At 39.0% G+C, this 27,959-nt stretch overlaps 1 protein-coding gene and 1 long non-coding RNA gene across 11 annotated transcripts; one reads left to right on the top strand and one right to left on the bottom strand.

The window, feature by feature from the left end:
* Window positions 1–130: 130 nt before the first annotated feature.
* On the bottom strand, window positions 131–27,376 carry LOC110966866 (complement factor B-like). Of its 10 annotated transcripts, none has more exons than XM_051937193.1 (18): window positions 27,220–27,376; window positions 26,190–26,399; window positions 25,917–26,102; window positions 24,439–24,615; window positions 22,723–22,809; window positions 22,339–22,478; window positions 21,881–22,025; window positions 21,080–21,208; window positions 20,173–20,283; window positions 19,868–20,002; window positions 2,760–2,863; window positions 2,372–2,492; window positions 2,042–2,180; window positions 1,824–1,900; window positions 1,184–1,284; window positions 933–1,062; window positions 763–812; window positions 131–661 (listed from the first exon to the last, which is right to left on the bottom strand). In XM_051937193.1, exons 1-18 carry the CDS (start codon window positions 27,275–27,277, stop codon window positions 488–490), a joined length of 2,274 nt encoding a protein of 757 aa, XP_051793153.1. In that variant the 5' UTR covers window positions 27,278–27,376; the 3' UTR covers window positions 131–487. The 10 variants fall into 10 exon arrangements, with proteins under 10 accessions (XP_051793153.1, XP_051793152.1, XP_051793151.1 ...); XM_051937192.1 differs by lacking the exons at window positions 19,868–20,002; window positions 20,173–20,283; window positions 21,080–21,208; window positions 21,881–22,025; window positions 22,339–22,478 and adding exons at window positions 3,380–3,514; window positions 3,685–3,795; window positions 4,318–4,446; window positions 5,691–5,835; window positions 6,718–6,857; XM_051937191.1 differs by lacking the exons at window positions 19,868–20,002; window positions 20,173–20,283; window positions 21,080–21,208; ... (1 more) ...; window positions 22,339–22,478; window positions 22,723–22,809 and adding exons at window positions 3,380–3,514; window positions 3,685–3,795; window positions 4,318–4,446; ... (1 more) ...; window positions 6,718–6,857; window positions 7,101–7,187.
* LOC127530474 (uncharacterized) lies at window positions 336–17,263 on the top strand. Its single transcript, XR_007937048.1, has 2 exons — window positions 336–441; window positions 17,150–17,263. It is a non-coding gene; the product is annotated as an uncharacterized LOC127530474 (long non-coding RNA).
* Window positions 27,377–27,959: the final 583 nt, after the last annotated feature.

Genomic DNA, 27,959 nt, shown 5'->3' with positions numbered 1-27,959 from the left:
GGCCAAACAGCCAGGAAAGCATTATGTGAAAATAATATAACAGCTGGTGAATGTCTGTTGCCTTACAGTACAGGCCAATGTCTTACTCATGTCCAGGGCATGCAAACCATTTGTTCAAAAACACATCAAAACAGGTTAAAACCGATTTATTAACGTCTTCATGCTGGTTGACCACATAACATGTAAAATATATTTTATGTAAATGTACGTACAGGCAGGATAAAGTGCAAAACAGACACTGTTTGCACCACTGACTTTATTTTGAGAATGGGTGGTGCAAAAATGCTCTTTAACTTTGATACTGTGTGTTAAAATATGCACCTGCTCTTTGGGTGAGAAAATTTAATATGAAAGTGTTTTTATTATGAACTGGTCTGGAAAAAAGACGATTAAATGAGTAATTGCATGAGATAAAGCATCTGTTTTGCTGTTTAAGTATAAGTGGAATGTCAAAACATTTAACAATATGTCAATACATTCAACTTTCCTAATTTTTCAAAAATGTAAGTGGTGCATATTCATCCAGGTCATTTCCGAGGATGGATTTGAGAAATGGGATTACTTTAAAAAGATTAATGTGGAAATCTCTGGAGAATTGATCTGAGTTGACGACACCACCTCCCGTGCACATCTCCTTGGATCCCCAGCTGACCAAGGCAACCTGTGCAGGAAGTAGCTGGTTACTTTACACAGTCTGCGAGAATGTACGTAAATTACACAAGCGTGCTTATTTCAGCGCTCATTTGTGATCTATTGCTGTACCTGTATTGTGCGAAGCTCGTAGTTCTTGAACACAGCACCTCCAGAGTCACCTGTACAAATAGATAAACAACACAGGATTTCATGCAGATTCCTGGGCCTGAGTTACTGATCTCCTCTACTGTTGCTCATGTTTTAGTGTTTCATATATCCATGAAAGAGCAGGAACAAACCTGTGCATGCTATATGATCTGTCCGAGGACTCAGGCCACCAGTGCACAAGAAGTTATCAGTCACAGCATCGTGTACGTTCTTCGTCGTTATGCCCTTTGCCGTGAGTGCATGTTTGATGCATTCATCTCGCTGCATTGGAGAGTGGCAGAAATAATGATAGCTCAATTTGCCTTTTAGATTTAGAAAAATAAAGAAAGCAGACACTGACACATTCAACAGATACAACACAGCTCAGTAATGTAAAACTCACATTGTCGCCCAGCTTGGCGTGAACATCTTTTAGACCCACAGTGTCTCGTTTCCTGGTCAGGAAATTGAGTCTTTCAATTTGATCCTTTAAAAGAAGCTGTTCTGCAGACAGAAAACACAAAACATGAAGTAATTCGTCCCCTTATTTTTACCACAAAGCAGCTGCTTGTTAATGTCTACCAAACAAGTGCAGCCCACACACAACAGCAATCAGAATTTTTTATTTCTTTTTCTTTTATTCCTTTTTGTTCAAAATTGTTTCAAATTCTGAAGCAGTAACCAAAATACAAACAATAAAAATAAACTAAGAGGCATTAATCTATTTTTTAAGTAATCCAAAAAATAGAAAATTAAAGTTGATTAATATTGATGAGAAAAGACGTGAAGTGTTCGACAAACCACGCACACAGCTATCAAGTGTGTATTTAAAACCCCCTTTTATAGATTTTATTGTTAAGTCATTCAGAAACATTGAATTGTCACATGAAAGCTTACTTAGCTGCTTAGCTCCAGCTGATAAAATCTGCAATCTCAGTTATAATTTCAAACATTAAAATCAATCTAGAAATCAAGAGGCTGCTTTTGTCTGCCTTTATCTGACACTGATAAATCATTGTTTCAAAAATGTTTTGTGGAGTTACCCTGTTGCTTGCAGGTGGAATCACCAACCAGTTTTAGAGCATTACTGGTCTCCTGGGTGCAAGGTATGCAAATGGGTCTAAAGAAAACAAAAGTAAACATAGCATCATCTCAAACGGGACTATACGAAGGGTTTGATCTATAAATCTGCATGCAGGACCATGAATGTAACAATAAACTTTAATAGAAGCAGCAGCGTTTGTAGGACACGAGTTCTCACCTGACTTCAGTCGAGATCTTAACGTCTTCCTCAAGCTGGATTAGAGCCACGTCATTGTCATAGAACTCCTTCACGCCCTGGTCCACTTTAGCCGAAATATTGTACTTTGGGTGTAATGTGAAAGTTTTTACTTTTTTCTCTGTAAAAAATAAAAAAAATGTATCAGAAAAAGAAGCAATAAGATAGACTAAAGTAGAGGATAGGGGACAAAATTTTCAATATCCATTCCCAAAGCCAACAAACAACAATTTCTGTTATGTGCGAAACTGCTGGTGTTCACATAAAAGAAGAGACATTAATGAATAAATAATTTCAGCAAATTATAATTACCTCGACCAGCTCCATCATTAAGCTCAACTATGACGTGTTCAGGTGTATCACCAAATTTGAAGCAGTGAGCAGCAGTCAAGATGAACCTCGGGGTCACCAGAGAGCCGAGGCATTTATGATTCTGTTATATAAATAATATAAGATAAAGACATAAATGTTTAGTTGTATTCTTTTGCTTTTCTTTCAGGGCTCATTTCATGAAATTCTGCACATGAAGATTGGAGTCTGCTGCTGTGCTGTCACTGAATAAAGTACTTCTCAGTTATTTTTTCCCTTCAGAAAATTACGATTTTAAAGACAGGTATGTAGATTTTGGGCAAAATTATTCAAAAAACTGACACATATTCAGACTTGCAAACATATTTTACTGATGAGTTGAAACCGTCACCTGGACAAGAACAAATGCTGCCCATGGAAACATTTTCCTGAAGTTGGGTTTGTCAGGATTGTACTCCTTGTGAAGACCACATAGACCCACGACTTCTTCTTCATCTGGAAAAGAAACAAACAAACAAACAAACAAAAAGCGCAAATTCAATGTTGCTCGTGTTCACAAATACAAATGCATCTGATCACTAAACAGTTCCGGCTCAGTGCTGAAACTAAACATTACATTCACTTGGGAGCTCAGTGCCTTGAACCCGTTACATTAAATTAAATTAAATTACACTGATCTAGTGGGATATTTTATCATATCTATCCATTCCTGCTATATCAGTGGTATCAGCCGGGATCAAGAGTGATGGTTCTGCCTGTTATCAGCTACTTGAGGAAACAAGAGAACCATGCAGGCGTGCTGTTGAGATCATGTATCTCCCTCGTGTCGAATTATTGCTGGGTGATGAATGCTACAGTGAATACTGACACACAAATGCACACAAAGCTGAACAACAAACAGAAGATTCATGCAGACTTCTTAACCCTGTAAAGCTATTTATCATGTTGATGAGATAGAGATCTTAGAAAGTCATGTATCAAATATGATACAAACGGTGAGAGATGACTTACCAATTATCTCATCAAATGTGTCTTGTAAATCGAAAATATCTTTCATTCTGAAGTAATGTCTCCCTGTCTTCCCTACTGCCAGGGGAAGCAGGATTTCATCAAAGATATCCGCTCCAATGGCAAAAACATAAATGTCTGCAACAGAATGAAGCAGAATGATGAAGTTAGAGCAAATTCTGCACAAAAGTTGCAAGCAAATCAAAATTGTGAAGTAAGAAAATGCTTCATGACTGTGTGGAAGAGTGCACACAGGCTGAATGATTTAATTTCAACAGAAATCTGCACAAATCAGATGTTAAACTCACCAAGGTATTCCTCTCTGGATTGCTTCTGCTGATCGCTGGTATTGTTCATGTACACCATGTTCTTTATTCTTTCCACAGTGGGTAGAGGCGAACCACCCATGTTATAAGCACCTACAGTTAAAGAAAGCATTGCGGTTAAATATGAACACAAATCACGAAACAAAAGCAACAAACTTTATTCAGCTTTTGATATTCAAACCTTGTATTTTTAACTATTTGAAGTTTGTATTACATGAAAACAAGGCAATGATGTTATGGGTATTAACGATACTTGTACATAGAAACAAGTCTTCAGGTTTGAAACATAAAGTCAATGCTAAAGTGCCTGAAACCTGCATTTTTTCCAACAGCCAGCAGGAGGCGACTTCTCTGGTTACACCAGTTGCATCGAGATGATTCGCTACTTCAGTAAACATATCCCTACTAAGTTTATAGTCACAATCACTAGTTTCAAGTCTCTTTCAGTACAGCACAGTTTCATAAGATAAATTATTGTACCATTTAGAGTAAAATAGATAATTAAGCAGCAGCTTTAGGGCGTGGATAAGTGAAACGCTTTCTTTAAATTCAGAATTTTCCTACAGTAAAACAAATCAGCCCTGTCATTGCTGAAAGACAACATGCTGACGTTACCATCAGTAAAAAAGATGAGGACATGACGATGTTCTTTAAAACCCTCATCGCCAGCTCGACGCTTTATAACAGCCATTCGCTCCAAGAAGGTCTTGAAGACGATGTTCAGATCTGTTCCGGTGTTTTTTTCTGTAAGTCACACAAGCAGAGAGACATGGTAAAACTGAACATTTGGATCAAGCTGAGTATTAAACTATGCAAAAAGAACAGGCGGCTTTCCACTGCAGGAACTCAGGGTGGGTGATAGGTGGCGCTAACACTTACAGGAGCAACCTTATAATCGGCCATTTTTATTATAGTTTAGGATTCAATAACTTTGACTGCAACATCAATGCTGAGTGGTGACTGGACATAGGTCAGTTTCTAAAAAATCTTCAAAGTTCTACTAATATTTTTCAGAGGTTTTCTTTTAGTTTCCAGAATGTTCTTCTTAAAGCTAAAATAACAAAAATGTTCTTAAAATATTGACATTGTTAGTCTGATATGCCTCAACGTTCTTGTTGCAAAAGCAATGTTCTTCCTTCATAATCATAAAATATTGTGGGAACGTTGTATATATTATCCATGTAATTCCATCAATAACATTCAAAAAATGTCCTTAGAAAATAGCAGGCGGAGTGTTCCACCTTTGTCAAAATATCACGTTAAAAGATTTTCTAATAAAGAACATTCTTTCATCTAACATCTTGAAAACGTCTTAAGGTTTTCCAGGTCCTTACTTTTTTATCACTGGGGAAATGTTATACTGAAGAACTTTCAATAATGCGTTCCCTTAACAGCATCCGCAAAACATCCTGAGAGCATTGTCGGGAAAAGATTCCACTGTGGCTAAAATATCACATTACAGCAACATTTCATTTTTAAAAAAAATCAACTAAAGCCTTGATCACATCTGGAAACATTTTTTGATTGTTGGTTTGTAAATGTCATCATAGAACATTATCTGTGTTCCTGAAAACATCCTTTCACATTACACTATTATATTACATTCATAGGAACACAATGGAACTAAAAATATTCTAAATGTGTTCTTTAAACATTTGAGTAAAACCTTTTAAAAAAAAGTTTTTTTAGAACTTGTAGGTAATGTTGATCAATGCTGTGGGAATGTTCCTGGCTAGCTGAGTTTTTACATTTGCCTGTATGTTTTTGGTGTTGATGGCAATCTTAGAGACATAAAGATAACCAATCAGCTTCAAGTTCCACAAAGCAGTTACTTCAGGGCTGCTCAGAAGTACCTACATTGGCGTAAGCACTTTTTTCTGGCCCTGAAATCAAGGTTCTACACGGGTGGCTCTTGCAGTCTAAACATACACAAAAACGAAAGCACCTGCAGTGGAAAACAGCTCTTTATCTCTGTGAGCTTCACTTACCACCTACTGTAAAATTTTTCAAACTTTCAATGACGGAGATTAATGATGCTTTGCCATCCAAGAAGTCGAGAATGTTAACAACTTCATATACCTCGGAGGAGAAAAAGACGATTTCATAGTTGGGAGTAACGCTAAAGGATGAAATCTGTGGATACATAAAGCAAATCCGTTAGGCACATAATGGCTGATCTTGTATGAACTTTTGACACATCTCTGTGAACACATGTAAACTTGTGGAACTGCTGTGCAATATTTCGTTAACGCAATGCCTCCTTACATTTCAATCTGCTTCTGCTTGTTATTTTGTTGAGTAACTGATTCATTTATCAGCAGAAAGCGTACCCCATAGTGTGCATTGACAGCATGCCAAGGGACTGGTGCCAAGAAACATCAGTCACAATTATGATTTGTAATTCATAATTAAATTTACTTCTAATGGGCTGTTGTGGCAGCAGCCAAACTGGATGAAATTAAGTGTGTACATATGATGTGTACAGTGAGCCAAATGTGCCTCTAAAAGTGTGTCAGACACTACAGAAAGCCTCATGCATAATTCAGGTCCTTTGGCCACCACACCAGTAGGTCTACATGCAGAATATTTGTGGGGAAAAAAGCACTTCTAAATTAGTTTTTCAATATCTATGTGACATTTCTAGCATGCGATTTTATTGCTTAAACTATCCAGTGATTGATTAAATGTCACACTAACTGCTATATTTCGAAGATGATTTAACAACTCAGCAAATTTATTGCCAGCATCCGTCAGCAGCAGTCTGCAGTTTCACCCCAAGTGCATCCTCAGACCCCTAAACCGAGTCCACAATCAGCAAAGCAATCCTAATATAAGTCTAGTCCAAGTACAGAGTTGCTGACTGCTTGCAAATTCAGCATATTGTAAGACAGAGAGTTCTGGGATTGTAGGACTTGAAGTTAAACAATGAAAACCTCTAATGCTGTTATATCATTTTCAATAAAACTTGCATTCCTGTGGTGTTTTAAATCAAGAGAAAAGCTGTTAGTTTCTCACCTTTGTGATGAGTTTTAAAACTGCATTTCTTGCATCATTGAAGAACTTCTCGTCAATGCTCGCAGATATATCCACAGCAATATAGATGTTAAGCGTCCCATTTTTGGAAATCCTGATTTTTCTCCCCTCCTGTGTGTCATCTGAACAACAAAAGATACTGTTACCATGCCAGAGGCTTCACATTCTTTCCCATGAAGAAAGAAGCATAACAAAAGACAGGCATCTTCCTGTTAGGTAAATATATTCAGAGCAAATGAATTATATGATTAATTTACCACTAATTTAGTTTATTTATGACACCAATATGCTGTAATTGAACAAATGATCATATAAAATTGCTAATATATAATATGCTAATAATCAGATTAGGTCCAGGGACTCACCAGCTGACTCTAAAGTGGTGAGGCTGTCTTTGATTGCGCTGCCAAATGCCTCTGAAACCTCCAGTGAAGTGTCATAAGTGTGCTTGTCTGCATAAAAGAAAAAGCAACAAAACCTCAGGCTTGCAATAACTGTGACAATATAAAGCAATGCTAAAGATAACGGCAAACAAAAATACTTGCTTTTCTGCCTTTCAGGTGCCAGTACAAGCTGCCTGAAAGTGGTAGTTTGGTGTGTGCAGTAGTTTGAGGTCTGTGTGTTTCAATGATGTACATTTTTCCAAAAAAGCATACTAATACTCCTGCATCGCAGTGGCAGCAGGTTGTCTGCACAGATACACATTTGGGCTGCACATGCCAAATTTTGTCAGCAAAAAGGTCCACAAGGACTCTTACAGACTTGGGCAAATGATGAAATTTCCATAACCCAGACCCTTGGAGACACTTGTGTACTCTGTCTTCCCACCAGTGTGCATTTTTAAAAGGACAACATTGACAGCAAAGAACCAGGGGAGGTAAAATACATGAACCCACAACTGGTAAGTTCTTTTATGGGCAGTTTGTGTTTGATTGGTTTGTACAGTCATCATTCAGAACAGCTACGTAAAGAGATAACATGGTGTAAATGTGGGTTTATATGTGGGGACATACCATTGACTCCCATTCATATCTAACCCCTTACCCTTACCCTAACCCTAACCAAAACAATGGCTAACCCTAAAGAAACGTTTTTGCACTTTTACTGTTTTCAGTAACAACAACATGGCCAAGAAAACACTATTTAAACTTGTGGGGACCAAAATGAGGTCCCCACAAGTGACATAGTTTTCGGTTTTCCAACAGTTGTGGGGACATTTGGTCCCCACAATATAGCAAAAACATGGGCACACACACACACACACATATATATACATATATATATATATATATGTATACATATATATATATATATATATATATATATAGAGAGAGAGAGAGAGAGAGAGAGAGAGAGAGAGATAGATAGATAGATAGATATAGATATATAGATAGATATAGATATATACACACATATATGTGGGCTACACAGTAGCGTTGTCGTTAGCACTTTCGCCTTGCAGCAAGAAGATCCCTGGTTAAAATCCTGGCCTGGGCCTGGGATCTTTCTGCATGGAGTTTGCATGTTCTCCCTGTGCATGTGTTGGTTTTCTCCAGGTACTCTGGCTTCCTCCCACAGTCGAAAAATATGCTGAGATAATTGGTTACTCTAAATTGCCCGTAGGTATGAATGTGTGTGTGATTGTGTGCCTGTATGTGTAGCCCTTCAACAGACTGGCGACCTGTCCAGGGTGTCCCCTGCCTTCACCTGAGTCAGCTGGGATAGGCTCCAGCTCCCCCACGACCCTAGTGAGGATAAAGCGGTGTATAGAGAATTTAATGGATGATAATGACTTTATGATAAGTCCTTCTGTCTTTTTCGTTTTGTAAAATTTGAAGCTGAGCTCTATGGCTTCTAAGACTCAAAGTGAACTCAAAATGTCGACCTGTCAAGGTTTAGACTCACATGGAGCCCTCCCATTGAAACTTTGTCCCTCCAGCTAAAAAGAAAAGTGACTGAAAACATAATTGGTGTGAAAGTAGGTACATGAAAGTGTAAAGGCCTTTACAAACAAAGAAAAAAGGAAGCATGTATAAAATATACAGACCTACTAAATCTCGTGTGCTTGGGTTATTATTTAAGCCTGAACATTTAGATCACCAAAATTAAAGACACTGGACAAAGGGACTGACATAAACTGACTTCGAGCTTTCCGTAAGCAGACAAATTGCTTCATCTGACCTGTTTGCCACTGACTGATATTTACAGCCTGACTGTTCATATAGCTAAAACTAGCAGAATTGGTAAATGGAAAGAAAATTGATCCACATAAGTTCTAACTTTTCAAACTTTTGAGCGTTCAAGAGCCCTGGTAACATAATCTTCAGTAAATTAACTTGACTTCGGTCATTGCCTCTAAATGCTGCAGAATCCTTATGATAATGAGCTTCCATCAGGCTCCCAGCAGACCTCTTAATGGCAAAACTTTGATCAAATAAATGCAAACAGTGTGTCTGTGCTGTAGATTTCTGTCTTACAGTAGCATGCTGGTTCTTTTCCAGTCCACTGGCCATTCTCCTGACACATTCTTTCACTGGAGCCCACCAAAATCAGGTTGTCATTGCAGGTGTATTTCACCTTGTCATCAATTCCAAATATGTTCCCTGTTCTGGAGGCTCCGGCTGGGATACCAGGATCTGCACAGGTATCACCAGCTGTGGTAAGAAATGAAGAAACACAGAGATAAGTCATGTAAAAGTCAGAAAGACTGGCTGAGTGTATATCCCAAATTTGAAAGAAGAGAAGAAAGGGTCGAATCCTTAACTTAGCAACACAATGGCAATAAAATATTCTTTTCAAATAGAAGGCCTGAACATAAATCCTACCTAAATAAAAGTCCAGAGGAAGCTATTATTAAGAAAGAAAAAAAAACTAAATGAAACACTGGGGACCACTGGGACAATATTTGACAATACTTTATAGTTTAAAAACTTTTCATACTTTATGTTCATGTAAAAATCTTAGTTTTCAAAGTACATCTGCTGTCAAATAAATGCAAAAATTGCAATATGTCGCTTAGTCAAAGGATAAAGTTGGTAAAGTTGGGAATGTAAATAGCACATATTGGTAATATGTAATCAACTTACATCCAGAAAAATAAGCAGCTTCGTAATAGCCTATATAAATTAATTTTAGAGTAAGAAAATATATTGACATGAGAGTATAACTTGTTTTTTTTCCTCAGGAATTTTGCTTTAAGTATGAACATGTCTATTAAAAGTTGTTTTCAACAACAATTTTGTTTTTTAATTTCCATATGCAAGGTTGACACTTTTAAAGAAGGGGAACAGTCACAGAGGATTTTTGTGAAAATTTTGACTTACTGAGGAAGCATAAATATCGGTAAAAAAAAAACATACGTGGACATTTGGAAATTCCAAATTACATATACAATGTCAAAATACTACTACTACTACTAATTATTATTATTATTATTACTATTATTATTATAAAAGTAGCTTGCCCGTGTTTTGTGTAACATTTTAGAATGCAAAGATAAATAACAGCTGTCAAATATATTTTTAAAAAACTATTTGTGGAGTGAAAGAATGAAATTGCATTAGATGAAGATACTAGTATCTTAAAATCAAGTCATGGACTTGTTCCATTGCTGTTGAGGACTTACAGTCACGGCTGCAGATTGGAGTGGAGCCGCTCCACTTCCCGTTTGGTAAACACTGACGTGTGGATGAGCCCCTCAGTGTGTATCCAGAGTAACACTCATACGTGGTCTCATTGCCCACAAAGTACCTCTCCTGAGAAGGGATGACGTTTCCATACTCCATCACATTTGGGTCCGGACATTCAACACCTGAGAGACAACACAACAAGATCTGAGTCATCGTGTAGAGCAGGCAGCCTGAGGCAAAGTCAGAAACATCATGGTCACATTACTCACGCTTGCATCTCTGAGGTGAAAATCTTTTGGGTGATGGGTTCCACCTGCCGTTGGGCTGACACACGCGGACAAGATGTGGATATGGATAGTCGCCCTCATCATGGCAGTGGTACACCAGCATGCTGCCTCTTTGCAGCTTATTGGTCAGTGTGTAATCACCTCCCGCCATTTGCATGTTCGTCTCCGTGCAGTCACACTGAACCTCACCTGCTGGGAAGAAATTCCCCATGTTGTGGCACAGAGGTTAAAATTCAGTTTTGTCCTCAGAGACACAAGTTGAGATGCCCAAAGAAAAGAGCAAATTTGTTTAAAATCAAGGAGTGCCTCTTTAATACACAGGTCTCTAACATCTTTAATATGTTGCTGCAGTGTGGAAAAAATTAAAATGTCATCAAATATTTAATTCTGATCAAACATATTCTTTTTAAATAATTTTGGGGCTTTAGTCAACATAAAATATACTGGTAAAGTTGGCAGTGTCAGTAGCACATTTTAGGATCATGACATCTTGCATTCAGAAAAATAAAGACTTTATAATGGACTTTAAAAACAGAGAGAAAACATCCTGACATAAGACATGATATCAGATTCTATTTTTCCATAGGAATTTTCCTTTAAGTATACAAATGTACATTAACAGATGTTTTCAATGACATAAGTTTTTAAGTTCCATATGCAAGGTTGGTACGCCAAATTTTAAGCTGTAGACAAGACAATGTAAAAAAAAGCTGTTGTAAATTATTTTAAAGATGTTTCTAGCAGACCTTTTTAATACTACGAATCCTGACAATGAGCTTATTCAGGAGACATAAATACTTGGAAAAATACACAAACATTTGGAAATTCAAAATCTTGTATGACATAAAGATGATTTAACTCTAAAATTAAAGTAGCTCACCCAGACAGAGGAGGCAAGAGAGCGCAGCAAGCCAACTCCAATGGACAGAAATTCCCATGTTGACTCTTAAACTGGGGAGCAATATAAAAATGAGAGGATACTGCTGAAGCTGTATATACATTTCCCAGTGGATAGTGATGTTTGACAGAGGGAGTTGACAAAGACCATTCTGGTAATTATTAACTTTGTGACCAATGAAAGGAGATCAATATGTATGTGTGTTGCAAAAAAAATCCCTCAAAACCTCAACACCAGTGAGGTTTAAGTGACTCAGTTTCAGTCCAGTTGATTGATGATGAACTGAGTAATTATAGTCTATCTATAGTGATTATTTACCATATTCGACATTGTACTACACATCTACTGTATTTAAAAAATATTATATATTTAAAAAAAAAAAGAAACGTCCAAAGGAAATTTTTGGAACACATGAATGAATTCAGATCTGCTCAGGTTACCTGTTCATTGTAACTGCTGAGATCTAATTGTTGCTTTCTGTTTTGCATCCTGACCTTAACCACAGCTTTTAATCCAGGATTTCCCGCCATGTGTACACACACACACCGTCTCATGTTGCCAAAAAAACACACTTATCTGAAACAACAGAAAGTACACAAATTTGCTTCATCATTTCCCAAAACCTCGAGGCACTGTTGTGCATAGTGTAGGAATGGCTAGGGGGCGCTGTGGAGATAGGAGATTGTTGGTGAGGAGAGGAGAGAAGAAGAGAGGGGAGAGAGCAGGAGCTGGATGGCAAGAGCAGACTGGTACATGTGTTCAGAGCTCAGTAAAAGTTATGAAAGGATCCAGAATGTGTCCAGAGTGATTCTTTGATGCACCCCAAACACCTGACGCTTACGCTGGTGGTAGCGGTGCTATGTTTCTGCTGTGAAAGATCACCAAGCGGGATTCTGCTTAACTTTGTAAGTCTCTGACGCCAGAAGCTAACGTTAGCCATGCTAGCCGCTAGATTATCCTTCAGTAAAGTGAGTTAGCTCGCCATAACTACCCGCATTATTTTTCTTTTGGTCGCTTCAGTGAGTTTAGAAACTGTGTTTCGGTCGCCTATCTCCACTTGAGAGCTAAAGAAAGTAATGTTTGAGGAAGAAAAATCATCATGTCTGACGAGGAAGTCCCGCTGCGCCAGTGTTGCTAACTCCTCAGTAAGGAAAGCAGCTATTGGCTGTCCTGAAAGTTACTCGAAGTCACTAAATGACATCATTGCCTACTTTGCATTCTTTCCCATTTGCATGTAACCTCACCATATTTTTGAACTGTGGGAGGAAGCTGGAGAAAGCCCACGCATGCACAGGGAGAACATGCAAACTCCATGCAGAAAGATCCCAGGATAGCCGGGATGTGAACCAGGGATCTTCTCATCTGGAGAACACCAGCAGCACTGGGAAGGTCATGTTCTTTGACTTCTCCAGTGCTTTCAACACAATCCAATCATCTCTGCTCAGGGCAAACCTTGAAGAAACGGGAGCAGACTGTCACCTGGCTGCTTGGACCATTGACTACCTCACCAACAGACCACAGTACGTGAGACTTCAGGACTGTGTGTTTTGATGTGGTAGTCAGCAGCATTGGGGCCCCACAGGGGACAGTGCTCTCCCCCTTTCTCTTCACCCTGTACACATTGGACGTCCAGCCACTTCCAGACACTAGCATTTCTCAGAGAGAGAACATACAGAGGTCCCATTCCAACTATTCCAGACTTCTGCAGAAGAGATCCTAGTTAATTCACATGCCTCAAGATTGCCTTGGGTAACCTACTACCCTATGATGCTACAGAGCTATTCCGCTATCAGGTTCTGTTGAACCATCTCAAGTTAAAGGAGGCTCGTCTTGTGGCCGATGCCTATCTGAACTTACCTACACCCTTTTCAGACACGATGGCTGCGTTGAATGATAAGTTTAGTCAGCCCTGTTTAATGTCAAAGTTAGCCCTGAAGAAATAGCCGCTGTACTGAATGCCTCAGACATCCGTCACGGAGACTCTCAAGCCTTTCAGAAGTTTGCCTTGCAAGTGCGTGCTCTAGTGGGGATGCTCCAGACCCTTGGGCATGAAGGTGCAGTGGAGCTTCAATGTGGATTACATGTCGATCGACTCTCAAGCAAACTTCCCTCTGACCTAAGATCTGAGTTCCGCAGATGTATGTGTCAGCAACCTGGCATGGGTTATAACCTGACAGACTTCTCAGAATGGCTGCACTATGAAGCGTGGTGCCAGGACAGCAGAAGTCAAGCTAGTCTCAGAGAGCCCAAGCCAGACAGTAAGCGGAGATGGGAGCAGAAGCATGAAACCAAATCTTTTCGGCCTGCAACAGTACTTCATGGCACGGAGGATAACCCAGACAAGCATACAACTGAGTCAGCCCTCACGAAATCTGACGACCCAGGCAACAAGAAAACACATCAGGCTTACTGCTCATACTGTGAAAGTGATGAGCACTTTCTCAGCCAATACGACATCTTTCAGTAAGGACCAAATCATGCAGTGGATGAAAACCAACCGGCGCTGCTGGCGATGTGGGAGGACACATCAGGCAGCACAATGTACTCTTAAGAAATCTTCCTTACCATGTCTTCACTGAATCAGAGGATACCACTGAGTTCAAGCGTTCTACTTCTGTGGACTGAATACATCCTCCATTTCACAGGGAACAGATGGGCCAACTTTCAAGAACTTTCAAGAGCTGGAATCTCTAACTCAGGAGCTTCACAGGGCAGCTAGTCAGTCTAGTACATATCCTCCTGCAAGCACCTATCAGGGTGCTGAGATGCTTGCATTCAGAAAGCTTCAGCAGGAGAGTTTCACATAAGACTATAAACTCCTTCAGGCAGGTAAACCAGTGGCTTCTCGGAGTCGTCGTCTTTGTCTTTCACCTGAGTTTGACGCCATTCATCAAGTCATCAGAGTGGGAGGACGGCTTCGTAGAGTGGAGGGCCTTGACTCAGAAACAGTACATTCCATCGTACTTGATCCAACTTACATCTTCACAAAGTTACCCATTCAGGAGTATGACGCTAAGCTTTCCCAGATAGCAAACTATGGATGAATCAATGTTGAATCTATGTTGAGACCTAACGTCGAAATTATACAGAAAGCGCAAGGTTGATAAAATGTTGAGACAACGTTTGCTTTTCAACCATAAATTACACTTTACCCAGATAGCAAAAGATGTTAAATCAATGTTGAATTAGGGTTAAGAAGGTTGAATTTTGGTTACGGTTGAAGATTGATGGTTGGATCAACGTTGATTCAACAACATTTTGTAAACATTGAAGTTTGTGTTTAAAAGATGCCATTGAATCTACATTGTATTTTGGTTTCATTAAAATGTTTGACAGGTCAATGTTTAATTAATGTTAAATCTATGTTTACAAACATGTAATCTATGTAAGCAAATGTTGACTCAACATTTTATCAACCTTGCACTTTCTGTATAATTTCGACATTAGGTCTCAACATAGATTCAACATTGATTCACCCATAGTTTGCTATCTGGGTTGCCACCCAGGACCTGAGTGGGTATTCGCTGAACTGAGGCACCAAGTGTGGATCCTCAGAGGTCGCGAGGCAGTGAAGTGCCACTGGCATCAATGCATCGAGTGTTGTCGATTTAGATTAAAACTTGCTGTCCAAAGGATGGCTGATTTGCCGCCACTTCAACTTAGACTGTTTAAACCAGCATTCTACTCTTGTGGAATGGACTGCTTCTGACCACTCCTGGTGAAGATAGTGAAGATAGGACAGAGAACGGGTGGGGCCTTCTCTTCAAGTGTTTAACAACAAGAGCTGTCCACTTAAAAGTGTTATCTTCACTTGACCTTGACGCCTTACTGATGGCACTCCGCAGGTTTATTGCTCGGCTTGGCAAACTGGCTGAGTTGTACTCAGATCAAGGAACCAACTTCCGAGGGGGCGACAAAGAGTTAAAGGAAGCCTTTTCAAACCTTAGCCCTCAAGTCCAGCAACAGCTTGCTACCCAGCAGATCTCGTTGCACTTTAATCCACCTGCAGTGCCACACTTTGGTGGTGTGTAGGAACAAGAAATTCGCTCAGTGAAAGCTGCCCTGTACACAACTATTGACTCACAGACAGTGAGTGAAGAGGTGCTCAGGACTGTACTCACCCATACTCAACTCCAAACCCTTGGGCTATGTTTCAGCTAATGTAGCCGATTGTGATCCAGTCACCCTGAATTCCCTGTTGATGGGGCGGCCTGGCAGCTCATTACCTCAGGTAGTTTACCCACAGTCAGAGCTCCTTGGACGCTGTAGATGGAGACATTCTCAAGCGCTCACAAACAGGTTTTTGACTGCCTTTGTAAAAAATTACTTACCTGGTGTGCAAATAAGAGGAAAGTGAAACACCCCTGCTCCTGACATCACAGTGGGTTTAGTGGTCATGATGGTGCAGCCGCAACTACCCCGGCCCCTCTGGCCAATCGGTAAGGTAGTGAAAGTGTTTCCAGGGCCTGATGGCCATGTTAGGTCAGCAGAGGTCCAGATCAAGGACAAAGTACTTACTAGGCCCATTGTTCGCCTCATCAGGTTACCTGAGATTCCTGATGATGAAACTGGTGCACCTTGACTGTAGACCAGCCATTGATCTTTCCAGGGATCACATTTGACCTCAAATGTTGGGGCGGGTATGTTGGAAAGACCAATAAGAACCACGCATTGCCCCATGCACACGTGTTATGGGCTGGATCCTGTGCACATCATGTGCGCAGGTGAAAGGACAGCAGCGGAAGGCACGCTTGAGTGTATGCGGTGCACGGACTGTACAGCGGAGGAGACGTAGTGGCGGAGTCAGGTGTGCATTGAAGTGGTGTGTGTGCATTATTGATGACCTGTACGTCGCTTTAATGCCAGATTTGTGCTACATTTGTTGTTATTTCTTGCGTTTGATTATTATCATTTAAGTTTTGGACTTAAGCATTAGTATGGGTACTATGTAACTTTATTTTGGCGGACGTTAAGATGCACCATTAATGTGTATTTACGTTACATCGGCTTAATGGTCGTTATTGAATTTGTGTTTGAAGCAGCATGGTACTGTGAATTAATAAGTGTGTTACCTGTTAATCACAGCGTGGTTATGTAGTGATGGATGAAGGCTAATAGATTTCTTTTTTTTTAGAACCCACACACACACAAACATTCATTATTAAAGTATCCAAACTGCAGTTCGACTCCAGAGCTGTTCCAACACACCAAGGCGACACCAACCCACCTGAACCATCACCTATCACCAGTTTTAACAATCTTACTCATGTCCAGGGCATGCAAACCATTTGTTCAAAAACACATCAAAACATAGGTTAAAACTGATTTATTAACTTCTTCATACTGGTTGACCACATAACATGCAAAATATATTTTATGCAAATGTACGACACCTCTGACACAGACACCACTGACCGCATTTTGAGAATGGGTGGTGCCAAAATGCTCTTTAACTTTGATGCTGTGTGTTAAAATATGCACCTGCTCTTTGGGTGAGAAAATTTAATGTGAAAGTGTTTTTATTATGAACTCAAAATCTTGGAAAAAGACGATTAAATGAGTAATTGCATGAGATAAAGCATCTGTTTTGCAGTTTATAGGTGGAATGTCAAAACATTTAACAATATGTCAATATACTCAACTTTCCTAATTTTCCAAAAATGTAAGTGGTGCATATTCATCCAGGTCATTTCCGAGGATGGATTTGAGAAATGGGATTACATTAAAAAGATTAATATGGAAATCTCTGGAGAATCGATCTGACTCCACGACACCACCTCCCGTGCACATCTCCTTGGATCCCCAGCTGACCAAGGCAACCTGTGCAGGAAGTAGCTGGTTACTTTACACAGTCAGCGAGAATGTACGTAAATTACACAAGCTTGCTTATTTCAGCGCTCATTTGTGATCTATTGCTGTACCTGTATTGTGCGAAGCTCGTAGTTCTTGAACACAGCACCTCCAGAGTCACCTGTACAAATAGATAATGCAGATTCCTGGGCCTGAGTTACTGATCTCCTCTACTGTTGCTCATGTTTTAGTGTTTCATATATCCATGAAAGAGCAGGAACAAACCTGTGCATGCTATATGATCTCTCTGAGGACTCAGGCCACCAGTGCACAAGAAGTTATCAGTCACAGCATCGTGTACGTTCTTCGTCGTTATGCCCTTTGCCGTGAGTGCATGTTGGATGCATTCATCTCGCTGCATTGGAGAGTGGCAGAAATAATTAAAGGTCAGTGTGGCTTTTCAGATTTAGAAAAATATAGAAAGCAGACACAGACACATTCAACAGATACAACACAGCTCAGTAATGTAAAACTCACATTGTCGCCCAGCTTGGCGTGAACATCTTTTAGACCCACAGTGTCTCGTTTCCTGGTCAGGAAATTGAGTCTTTCAATTTGATCCTTTAAAAGAAGCTGTTCTGCAAACAGAAAACACAAAACATGAAGTAATTCGTCCCCTTATTTTTACCACAAAGCAGCAGCTTGTTAATGTCTACCAAACAAGTGCAGCCCACACACAACAGCAATCAGCATTTTTTATTTCCATTTTTTTTTCTTTTAAAAGATTTTGTTCAAAAATGTTTCAAATTCTGAAGCAGTAACCAAAATACAGACAATAAAAATAAACTAAGAGGCATTAATCTATTTTTTTAGTAATCCAAAAAAAGAAAATTAAAGTTGATTAATTTTGATAAGAAAAGAAGTGAAGCGTTTGACAAACCACGCAGAGTCATTGTTTCAAAAATGTATTGTGGAGTTACCCTGTTGCTTGCAGGTGGAATCACCAACCAGTTTTAGAGCATTACTGGTCTCCTGTGTGCAAGGTATGCAAATGGGTCTAAAAAAATGAAAAATAAATATATCATCATCTCAAACGGGACTATGAGAAGGATTTCATCTATAAATCTGCATGCAGGACCGTGAATATAACATTGAACTTTAGTACAAGCAGCAGCGTTTGTAGGACACGAGTTCTCACCTGGCTTCAGCCGAGATCTTAACGTCTTCCTCAAGTTGGATTAGAGCCACGTCATAGTCATAGAACTCCTTCACGCCCTGGTCCACTTTAGCCGAAATATTGTACTTTGGGTGTAGCATGAAAGTTTTGACTCTTTTCACTGTTAAAAATGAAAATAAAAATGTGTCAAAAAAGGAAGCAATCAGATAGACTAAAGTAGAGGATTGGGGAATAATTTTCAATATCCATTCCCAAAGTAAAAAAAAAACAATTTCTGTTACGTGCTAAACTGCCGTTTTTCACATAAAAGAAGAGACATTAATGAATAAATAATTTCAGCAAATTATAATTACCTCGACCAGCTCCATCATTAAGCTCAACTATGACATCTTCAGGTGTATCACCAAATTTGAAGCAGTGAGCAGCAGTCAAGATGAACCTCGGGGTCACCAGAGAGCCGAGGCATCTATTTTTCTGTTGCATAAATAATACATAATAAATATATAAAATGTTTAGTTCTCCTTTTTTTGAGATTTTTCTTTAAATTTTGCATATGAAGACTGAAGTCTGTTTTGTTGTCATTTAATAAATAAAGTACTTCTCAATTATTATTTTTTCCCTTCAGAAAATTACGATTTTAAAGACAGGTATATAGATTTTGGGCAAAATTTTCAAAACAAAAATGACATCACTTATTCAGACTTGCAAACATATTTCACTGATGAGTTGAAACCGTCACCTGGACAAGAACAAATGCTGCCCATGGAAACATTTTTCTGAAGTTGGGTTTGTCAGGATTGTACTCCTTGTGAAGACCACATAGACCCACGACTTCTTCTTCATCTGGAAAACAAACAAACAAACAAAAAGCGCAAATTCAATGTTGCTCGTGTTCACAAATACAAATGCATCTGATCACTAAACAGTTCCGGCTCAGTGCTGAAACTAAACATTACATTCACTTGGGAGCTCAGTGCCTTGAACCCGTTACATTATATTAAATTAAATTACACTGATCCAGTGGGATATTTTATCATATCTATCCATTCCTGCTATATCAGTGGTATCAGCTGGGATCAAGAGTGATGGTTCTGCCTGTTATCAGGTACTTGAGGAAACAAGAGAACCATGCAGGCGTGCTGTTGAGATCATGTATCTCCCTCGTGTCAAATTATTGCTGGGTGATGAATGCTACAGTGAATACTGACACACAAATGCACACAAAGCTGAACAACAAACAGAAGATTCATGCAGACTTCTTAACCCTGTAAAGCTATTTATCATGTTGATGAGATAGAGATCTTAGAAAGTCATGTATCAAATATGATACAAACGGTGAGAGATGACTTACCAATTATCTCATCAAATGTGTCTTGTAAATCGAAAATATCTTTCATTCTGAAGTAATGTCTCCCATCTTTCCCTACTGTCAGGGGAAGCAGGTCATCATCAAAGATATCCGCTCCAATGGCAAAAACATAAATGTCTGCAACAGAATGAAGCAGAATGATGAAGTTAGAGCAAATTCTGCACAAAAGTTGCAAGCAAATCAAAATTGTGAAGTAAGAAAATGCTTCATGACTGTGTGGAAGAGTGCACACAGGCTGAATGATTTAATTTCAACAGAAATCTGCACAAATCAGATGTTAAACTCACCAAGGTATTCCTCTCTGGATTCCTTCTGCTGATCGCTGGTATTGTTCATGTACACCATGTTCTTTATTCTTTCCACAGTGGGTAGAGGCGAACCACCCATGTTATAAGCACCTACAGTTAAAGAAAGCATTGCGGTTAAATATGAACACAAATCACGAAACAAAAGCAACAAACTTTATTCAGCTTTTGATATTCAAACCTTGTATTTTTAACGGTTTGAAGTTTGTATTACATGAAAACAAGGCAATGATGTTATGGGTATTAACGATACTTGTACATAGAAACAAGTCTTCAGGTTTGAAACATAAAGTCAATGCTAAAGTGCCTGAAACCTGCATTTTTTTTCCAACAGCCAGCAGGAGGCGACTTCTCTGGTTACACCAGTTGCATTGAACTCTCGGAGAAAATGATGCTACTTCTCAGATGATTCGCTACTTCAGTAAACATTTCCCAAATAAGTTTATAGTCACAATCACTAGTTTCAAGTCTCTTTCAATACAGCATGGTTTTCATTAGATAAATTATCGTACCATTTAGAGTAAAATAGATAATTAAGCAGCAGCTTTAGAGCATGACTGCCGTATAGAGGTGCATTTGTGTTTGAGTTCTCAGTCAGATCCTTCTCAGTTTCAAAATACTCAACAACCAATGAGTAGCATCACAGCGGCCATGGCTATCTTTAATATATCGTCTATGTACAAGTACAGTGTATACCCTAGGCTAAGCTAATCAACTACTGGCTATCTTCTTCAACGTGTAAGTGGTGTCAATCTTCCCTTTTAACTCGCAGCAGGAAAGCAAATACCCATTTTCCCAAATTTAAGTAAAACTATTTAAATTCAGAATCTCCTACAGTAAAACAAATCAGCCCTGCCATTGCTGAAATACAACAACATCCTCATATTACCATCAGTAAAAAATATGAGGACATGACGATGTTCTTTAAAACCCTCATCGCCAGCTCGACGCTTTATAACAGCCATTCGCTCCAAGAAGGTCTTGAAGACGATGTTCAGATCTGTTCCAGTGTTTTTTTCTGTAAGTCACACAAGCAGAGAGACATGGTAAAACTGAACATTTGGATCAAGCTGAGTATTAAAACCATGCAAAAAGTACAGGCGGCTTTCCACTGCAGGAACTCAGGGTGGGTGATAGGTGGCGCTAACACTTACAGGAGCAACCTTATAATCGGCCATTTTTATTATAGTTTAGGATTCAATGACTTTGACTGCAACAATAATGCTGAGTGGTGACTGGACATAGGTCAGTTTCTAAAAAATGTTTTTCAGAAGTTTTCTTTTAGTTTCCAGAATGTTCTTCTTCAAGCTAAAATAACAAAAATGTTCTAAAAATTTGAACATTGTTAGTCTGATATGCACCAACGTTCTGTTGCAAAAGCAATGTTCTTCCTTCATAACATTGTATATATTAGTTTTTTAAAAATGACAGGTTTTGGTGTTGATGGCGATCTTAGAGACAAGATAAATTTCATTGATTAGCATTGTTTGCTCAGAGTTTAACCAATTAGCTTCAAGTTCCACAAAGCAGTTACTTCAGGGCTGCTCAGAAGTACTTACATTGGCGTAAGCACTTTTTTCTGACCCTGAAATCAAGGTTCTACACGGGTGGCTCTTGCAGTCTAAACATACACAAAAACGAAAGCACCTGCAGTGGAAAACAGCTCTTTATCTCTGTGAGCTTCACTTACCACCTACTGTAAAATTTTTCAAACTTTCAATGACGGAGATTAATGATGCTTTGCCATCCAAAAAGTCGAGAATGTTAACAACTTCAAATACTGCAGAGGAGAAAAAGACGATTTCATAGTTGGGAGTAACGCTAAAGGATGAAATCTGTGGATACATAAAGCAAATCAGTTAGGCACATAATGACTGATCTTGTATGAACTTTTGACACATTTCTGTGAACACATGTAAACTTGTGGAACTGCCGTGCAATATTTCGTTAACGCAGTGCCTCCTTACATTTCAATCTGCTTCTGCTTGTTATTTTGTTGAGTAACTGATTCATTTATCAGCAGAAAGCTTATTTTTTACAATTTAAATAAACAATGCAAACCTCTAATATATGCTGTTCTGTCATTTTCAATAAAACTTGCATTCCTATGTTGTTTTTAAATCAAGAGAAAAGCTGTTAGTTTCTCACCTTTGTGATGAGTTTTAAAACCGCATTTCTTGCATCATTGAAGAACTTCTCGTCAATGCTCGCAGATATATCCACAGCAATATAGATGTTAAGCGTCCCATTTTTGGAAATCCTGATTTTTCTCCCTTCCTGTGTGTCATCTGAACAACAAAAGATACTGTTACCATGCCAGAGGCTTCACATTCTTTCCCATGAAGAAAGAAGCATAACAAAAGACAGGCATCTTTCTTGTTAGGTTAATATATCCAGAGCAAATGAATTATATGCTTAATTTACCACTCATTTAGTTTATTTATGACACCAATATGCTGCAATCGAACAAATGATCATATAAAATTGCTAATATATAATATGCTAATAATCAGATTAGGTCCAGGGACTCACCAGCTGACTCTAAAGTGGTGAGGCTGTCTTTGATCGCGCTGCCAAATGCCTCTGAAACCTCCAGTGAAGTGTCATAAGTGTGCTTGTCTGCATAAAAGAAAAAGCAACAAAACCTCAGGCTTGCAATAACCGTGACAATATAAAGCAATGCTAAAGATAACGGCAAACAAAAATACTTGCTTTTCTGACTTTCAGGTGCCAGTACAAGCTGCCTGAAAGCGGTAGTTTGGTGTGTGCAGTAGTTTGATGTCTGTGTGTTTCAACGATGTACATTTTTCCTAAAAAGCATACTAATGCTCCTGCATCGCAGTGGCAGCAGGTTGTCTGCACAGATACACATTTGGGCTGCACATGCCAAATTTTGTCAGCAAAAAGGTCCACAAGGACTCTTACAGACTTGGGCAAATGATGAAATTTCCATCAATCAGACCCTTGGGGACACTTGTGTACTCTGTCTTCCCACCAGTGTGCATTTTTAAAAGGACAACATTTACAGCAAAGAACCAGGGGAGGTAAAATACATGAACCCACAACTGGTAAGTTCTTTTATGGGCAGTTTGTGTTTGATTGGTTTGTACAGTCATCATTCAGAACAGCTACGTAAAGAGATAACATGGTGTAAATGTGGGTTTTTCAGCAACATTTTGAGACAGTCTCACCTTGAGGTGATTCATGGCGTAGCACAGAGTAAATATAAAGATACAGAAACAAGTTCAAACCTTGACACTCCTCTCATCTCTGCACAATCGATCAATTACAGTGTAAAGAGGTTGTGAAACTTTGTAAAGTTAGAGGACTGGTCAGACTCTAGACTCACCGCTATGTGATCTCAGAAGGGTGTCACAGGTGAAGAGTTCTGAGAGGCAGTTCTGATGTGGGTTGAGTAAATTAGAACCTTAATTACAGTGATACTGCTGTCTATCTGGAGAGCTAACTTGCTGTTGAGTTGTTCAAAGTTAGAATGTTTTCCATTGCTTGTTTGTTTGTGGTTCATAATGTATTTGTATTATTTTGGAGCACTGCAACATTGATAATGACTTCAGTCTTTCTGTCTTTTTCGTTTTGTAAAATTTGAAGCTGAGCTCTATGGCTTCTAAGACTCAAAGTGAACTCAAAATGTCGACCTGTCAAGGTTTAGACTCACATGGAGCCCTCCCATTGAAACTTTGTCCCTCCAGCTAAAAAGAAAAGTGACTGAAAACATAATTGGTGTGAAAGTAGGTACATGAAAGTGTAAAGGCCTTTACAAACAAAGAAAAAAGGAAGCATGTATAAAATATACAGACCTAATAAATCTAGTGTGCTCGGATTATTGTTTAGGCCTGAACATTTAGATCACCAAAATTAAAGACACTGGACAAAGGGGCTGAGATAAACTGACTTCGAGCTTTCCGTAAGCAGACAAATTGCTTCATCTGACCTGTTTGCCACTGACTGATATTTACAGCCTGACTGTTCATATAGCTAAAAATAGCAGAATTGGTAAATGGAAAGAAAATTGATCCACATAAGTTCTAACTTTTCAAACTTTTGAGCGTTCAAGAGCCCTGGTAACATAATCTTCAGTAAATTAACTTGACTTCGGTCATTGCCTCTAAATGCTGCAGAATCCTTATGATAATGAGCTTCCATCGGGCTCCCAGCAGACCTCTTAATGGCAAAACTTTGATCAAATAAATGCAAACAGTGTGTGTGTGCTGTAGATTTCTGTCTTACAGTAGCATGCTGGCTCTTTTCCAGTCCACTGGCCATTCTCCTGACACATTCTTTCACTGGAGCCCACCAAAATCAGGTTGCCATTGCAGGTGTATTTCACCTTGTCATCAATTCCAAATATGTTCCCTGTTCTGGAGGCTCCGGCTGGGACACCAGGATCTGCACAGGTATCACCAGCTGTGGTAAGAAATGAAGAAACACAGAGATAAGTCATGTAAAAGTCAGGAAGACTGGCTGAGTGTATATCCCAAATTTGAAAGAAAAGAAGAAAGGGTCGAATCCTTAACTTAGCAACACAATGACATTAAAGTATTCTTTTCAAATAGAAGGCCTGAACATAAATCCTACCTAAATAAAAGTCCATAAGAAGCTATTTTAAGGAAAGAAAGAAAGAAAGAAAGAAAGAAAGAAAGAAAGAAAGAAAGAAAGAAAGAAAGAAAGAAAGAAAGAAAACACTGGGGACCACTGGGACAATGACTGATGACACTTTATGGTTTGAAAAAATGTAATACTTCATGTTTATGTAGAAATATTACTTGTCAAAGTACACCTGCTGTCAAATAAATGCAAAAATTTCAATATGTCGCTTAGTCAAAGTATAAAGTTGGAAATAGCACATATTAGTAATATGAAATCAATTTACACCCGAAAAATAAGCAGCTTTGTAAAAGCCTTTATAAATTAAGAGAAAGAAAATATATTGACATGAGAGTATACTTTTTTCCACAGGAATTTTGCTTTAAGTATGAACATGTCTATTAAAAGTTGTTTTCAACAACAATTTAGGTTTTTTGTTTCCATATGCGAGATTGACACTTAAAATCTTAAGAAGGGGAACAGTCACAGAAGATTTTTGTGAAAAATTCTGACTCATTCAAAAAACATAAATACTGGTAAAAAAAAATGTGAACATTTGGATATTCAAAGTTACATATACAATTTCAAAATAATCATCATCACCATCATAAAAGTAGCTCACCCATGTTTTAAAAACTAACCATACTGGATGTTTTGTGTAACATTTTAGACTACAAAGATAAATAACAGCTGTCAAATAAATCTAAAAATATTTTGTGAATTGTAAGTGTGAAATTGCATGAAATGAAAAGTACCTTAAAATTAAGTCAAATGACTTAAAATATGGGGCTACACAGTGGAGCTTACATGGAGTTAGCATGTTCTCCCTGTACATGTGTGGGTTTTCTCCGGGTAGTCTGCTTTCCTCCCACAGTCCAAAACTATGCTGAGGTTAATTAATTACTCTAAATTGCCCGTAGGTGTGAATGTGAGTGTGATTGTCTGTCTGTATATGTAGCCCTGCGACAGACTGGCGACCTGTCCAGGGTGTCCCCTGCCTTCGCCCGAGTCAGCTGAGATAGGCTCCAGCCCCCTCGCGACCCGAAAGAGGATTAAGTGGTGTATAGAGAATGAATGGATGGATGCACTTAAAATATGTTCCATTGCTGTTGAGGACTTACAGTCACGGCTGCAGATTGGAGTGGACCCGCTCCACTTCCCGTTTGGTAAACACTGACGTGTGGATGAGCCCCTCAGTGTGTATCCAGAGTAACACTCATACGTGGTCTCATTGCCCACAAAGTACCTCTCCTGAGGAGGGATGACGTTTCCGTTCTTCATCACATTTGGGTCCGGACATTCAACACCTGAGAGACAACACAACAAGATCTGAGTCATCGTGTAGAGCAGGCAGCCTGAGGCAAAGTCAGAAACATCATGGTCACATTACTCACGCTTGCATCTCTGAGGTGAAAATCTTTTGGGTGATGGGTTCCACCTGCCGTTGGGCTGACACACGCGGACAAGATGTGGATATGGATAGTCGCCCTCATCATGGCAGCGGTACACCAGCATGCTGCCTCTTTGCAGCTTATTGGTCAGTGTGTAATCACCTCCCGCCATTTGCATGTTCGTCTCCGTGCAGTCACACTGAACCTCACCTGCTGGGAAGAAATTCCCCATGTTGTGGCACAGAGGTTAAAATTCAGTTTTGTCCTCAGAGACACAAGCTGAGATGTCCAAAGAAAAGAGCAAACTTGTGTAAAATCAAGGAGTGCCTCTTTAATACACAGGTCTCTAACATCTTTAATATGTTGCTGCAGTGTGGAAAAAATTAAAATGTCATCAAATATTTAATTCTGATCAAACATATTCTTTTTTAATAATTTTGGGGCTTTAGTCAACATAAAATATACTGGTAAAGTTGGCAGTCTGTGAAGGTTCTCAGTCGTCCAGGTCATCTTAAGGTGAAGGGTTTGGTTCAGGCAATTGGACTTATTCTTGTGATCTTGAAGACGTTTCGCCTCTCATCCAAGAGGCTTCTTCAGTTCTGAAACTGGTTTAGAGAGTTCCAGGTCTAGTGGTTAAATACCTGGAACTCTCCAAACTAGGTTTAGAACTGAAGAAGCCTCTCGGATGAGAGGCGAAACGTCTTCAAGATCACAAGAATAAGTCCAATTGCCTGAACCAAACCCTTCACCTATGCAAATGTACATTAACAGATGTTTTCAATGACATTTTTTAAGTTTTTAAGTTCCATATGCAAGGTTGGTACGCCACATTCTAAGCTGTAGACAAGACAATGTGAAAAAAGCTGTTGTAAATTATTTTAAAGATGTTTCTAACAGCCCTTTTTAATACTACGAATGCTGAAAATGAGCTTATTCAGGAGACATAAATACTTGGAAAAATACACAAACATTTGAAAATTCAAAATCTTGTATGACATAAAGATGATTTAACTCTAAAAGTAAAGTAGCTCACCCAAACAGAGGAGGCAAGAGAGCGCAGCAAGCCAACTCCAATGGACAGAAATTCCCATGTTGACTCTTAAACTGGGGAGCAATATAAAAATGAGAGGATATTATAGAAGCTGTATATTTATTTCCCAGTGGATAGTGATGTTTGACAGAGGGAGTTGACAAAGACCGTTCTGCTAATGATTAACTTTGTGACCAATGAAAAGAGATCAATATGTATGTGTGTCACAAAAAAAATCCCTCAAAATCTCAACACCAGTGAGGTTTCAGTGACTCAGTTTCAGTCCATTTGATTGATGACGAACTGAGTAATTATAGTCTATCTAAAGTGATTATTTACCATATTAGACATTGTAGTACACCTCTACTGTATTTAAAAATATTATACATTTAAAAAAAAAAAAGAAACTCCCGAAGGAAACATTTGGAACACATGAATGAATTCAGATCTGCTCAGGTTACCTGTTCATTGTAACTGCAGAGATCTAATTGTTACTTTCTGTTGTGCATCCTGACCTTAAGTAGGCCACAGCTTTTGATCCAGGATTTCCCGCCATGTGTACACACACACACTGGCTCATGTTGCCAAAAAAACACACTTATCGTGAAAGCAAGACAAAGTACACAAATTTGCTTCATCATTTCCCAAAACCTAGAGGCACTGTTGTGCACAGTTTGTTGACACATTGATCTACGTATTGATTAAACTGCTCAGTCATACCAGACTGCAGCTCTCCCTGACCC

The sequence above is a fragment of the Acanthochromis polyacanthus genome, chromosome 17, assembly GCF_021347895.1.
Source record: "Acanthochromis polyacanthus isolate Apoly-LR-REF ecotype Palm Island chromosome 17, KAUST_Apoly_ChrSc, whole genome shotgun sequence".
In the NCBI taxonomy this organism is placed as follows: Eukaryota; Metazoa; Chordata; class Actinopteri; family Pomacentridae; genus Acanthochromis; species Acanthochromis polyacanthus.
The sequence above is the reverse complement of the archived record's forward strand: the minus strand, read 5'-3'. Positions and strand labels throughout refer to the sequence as shown.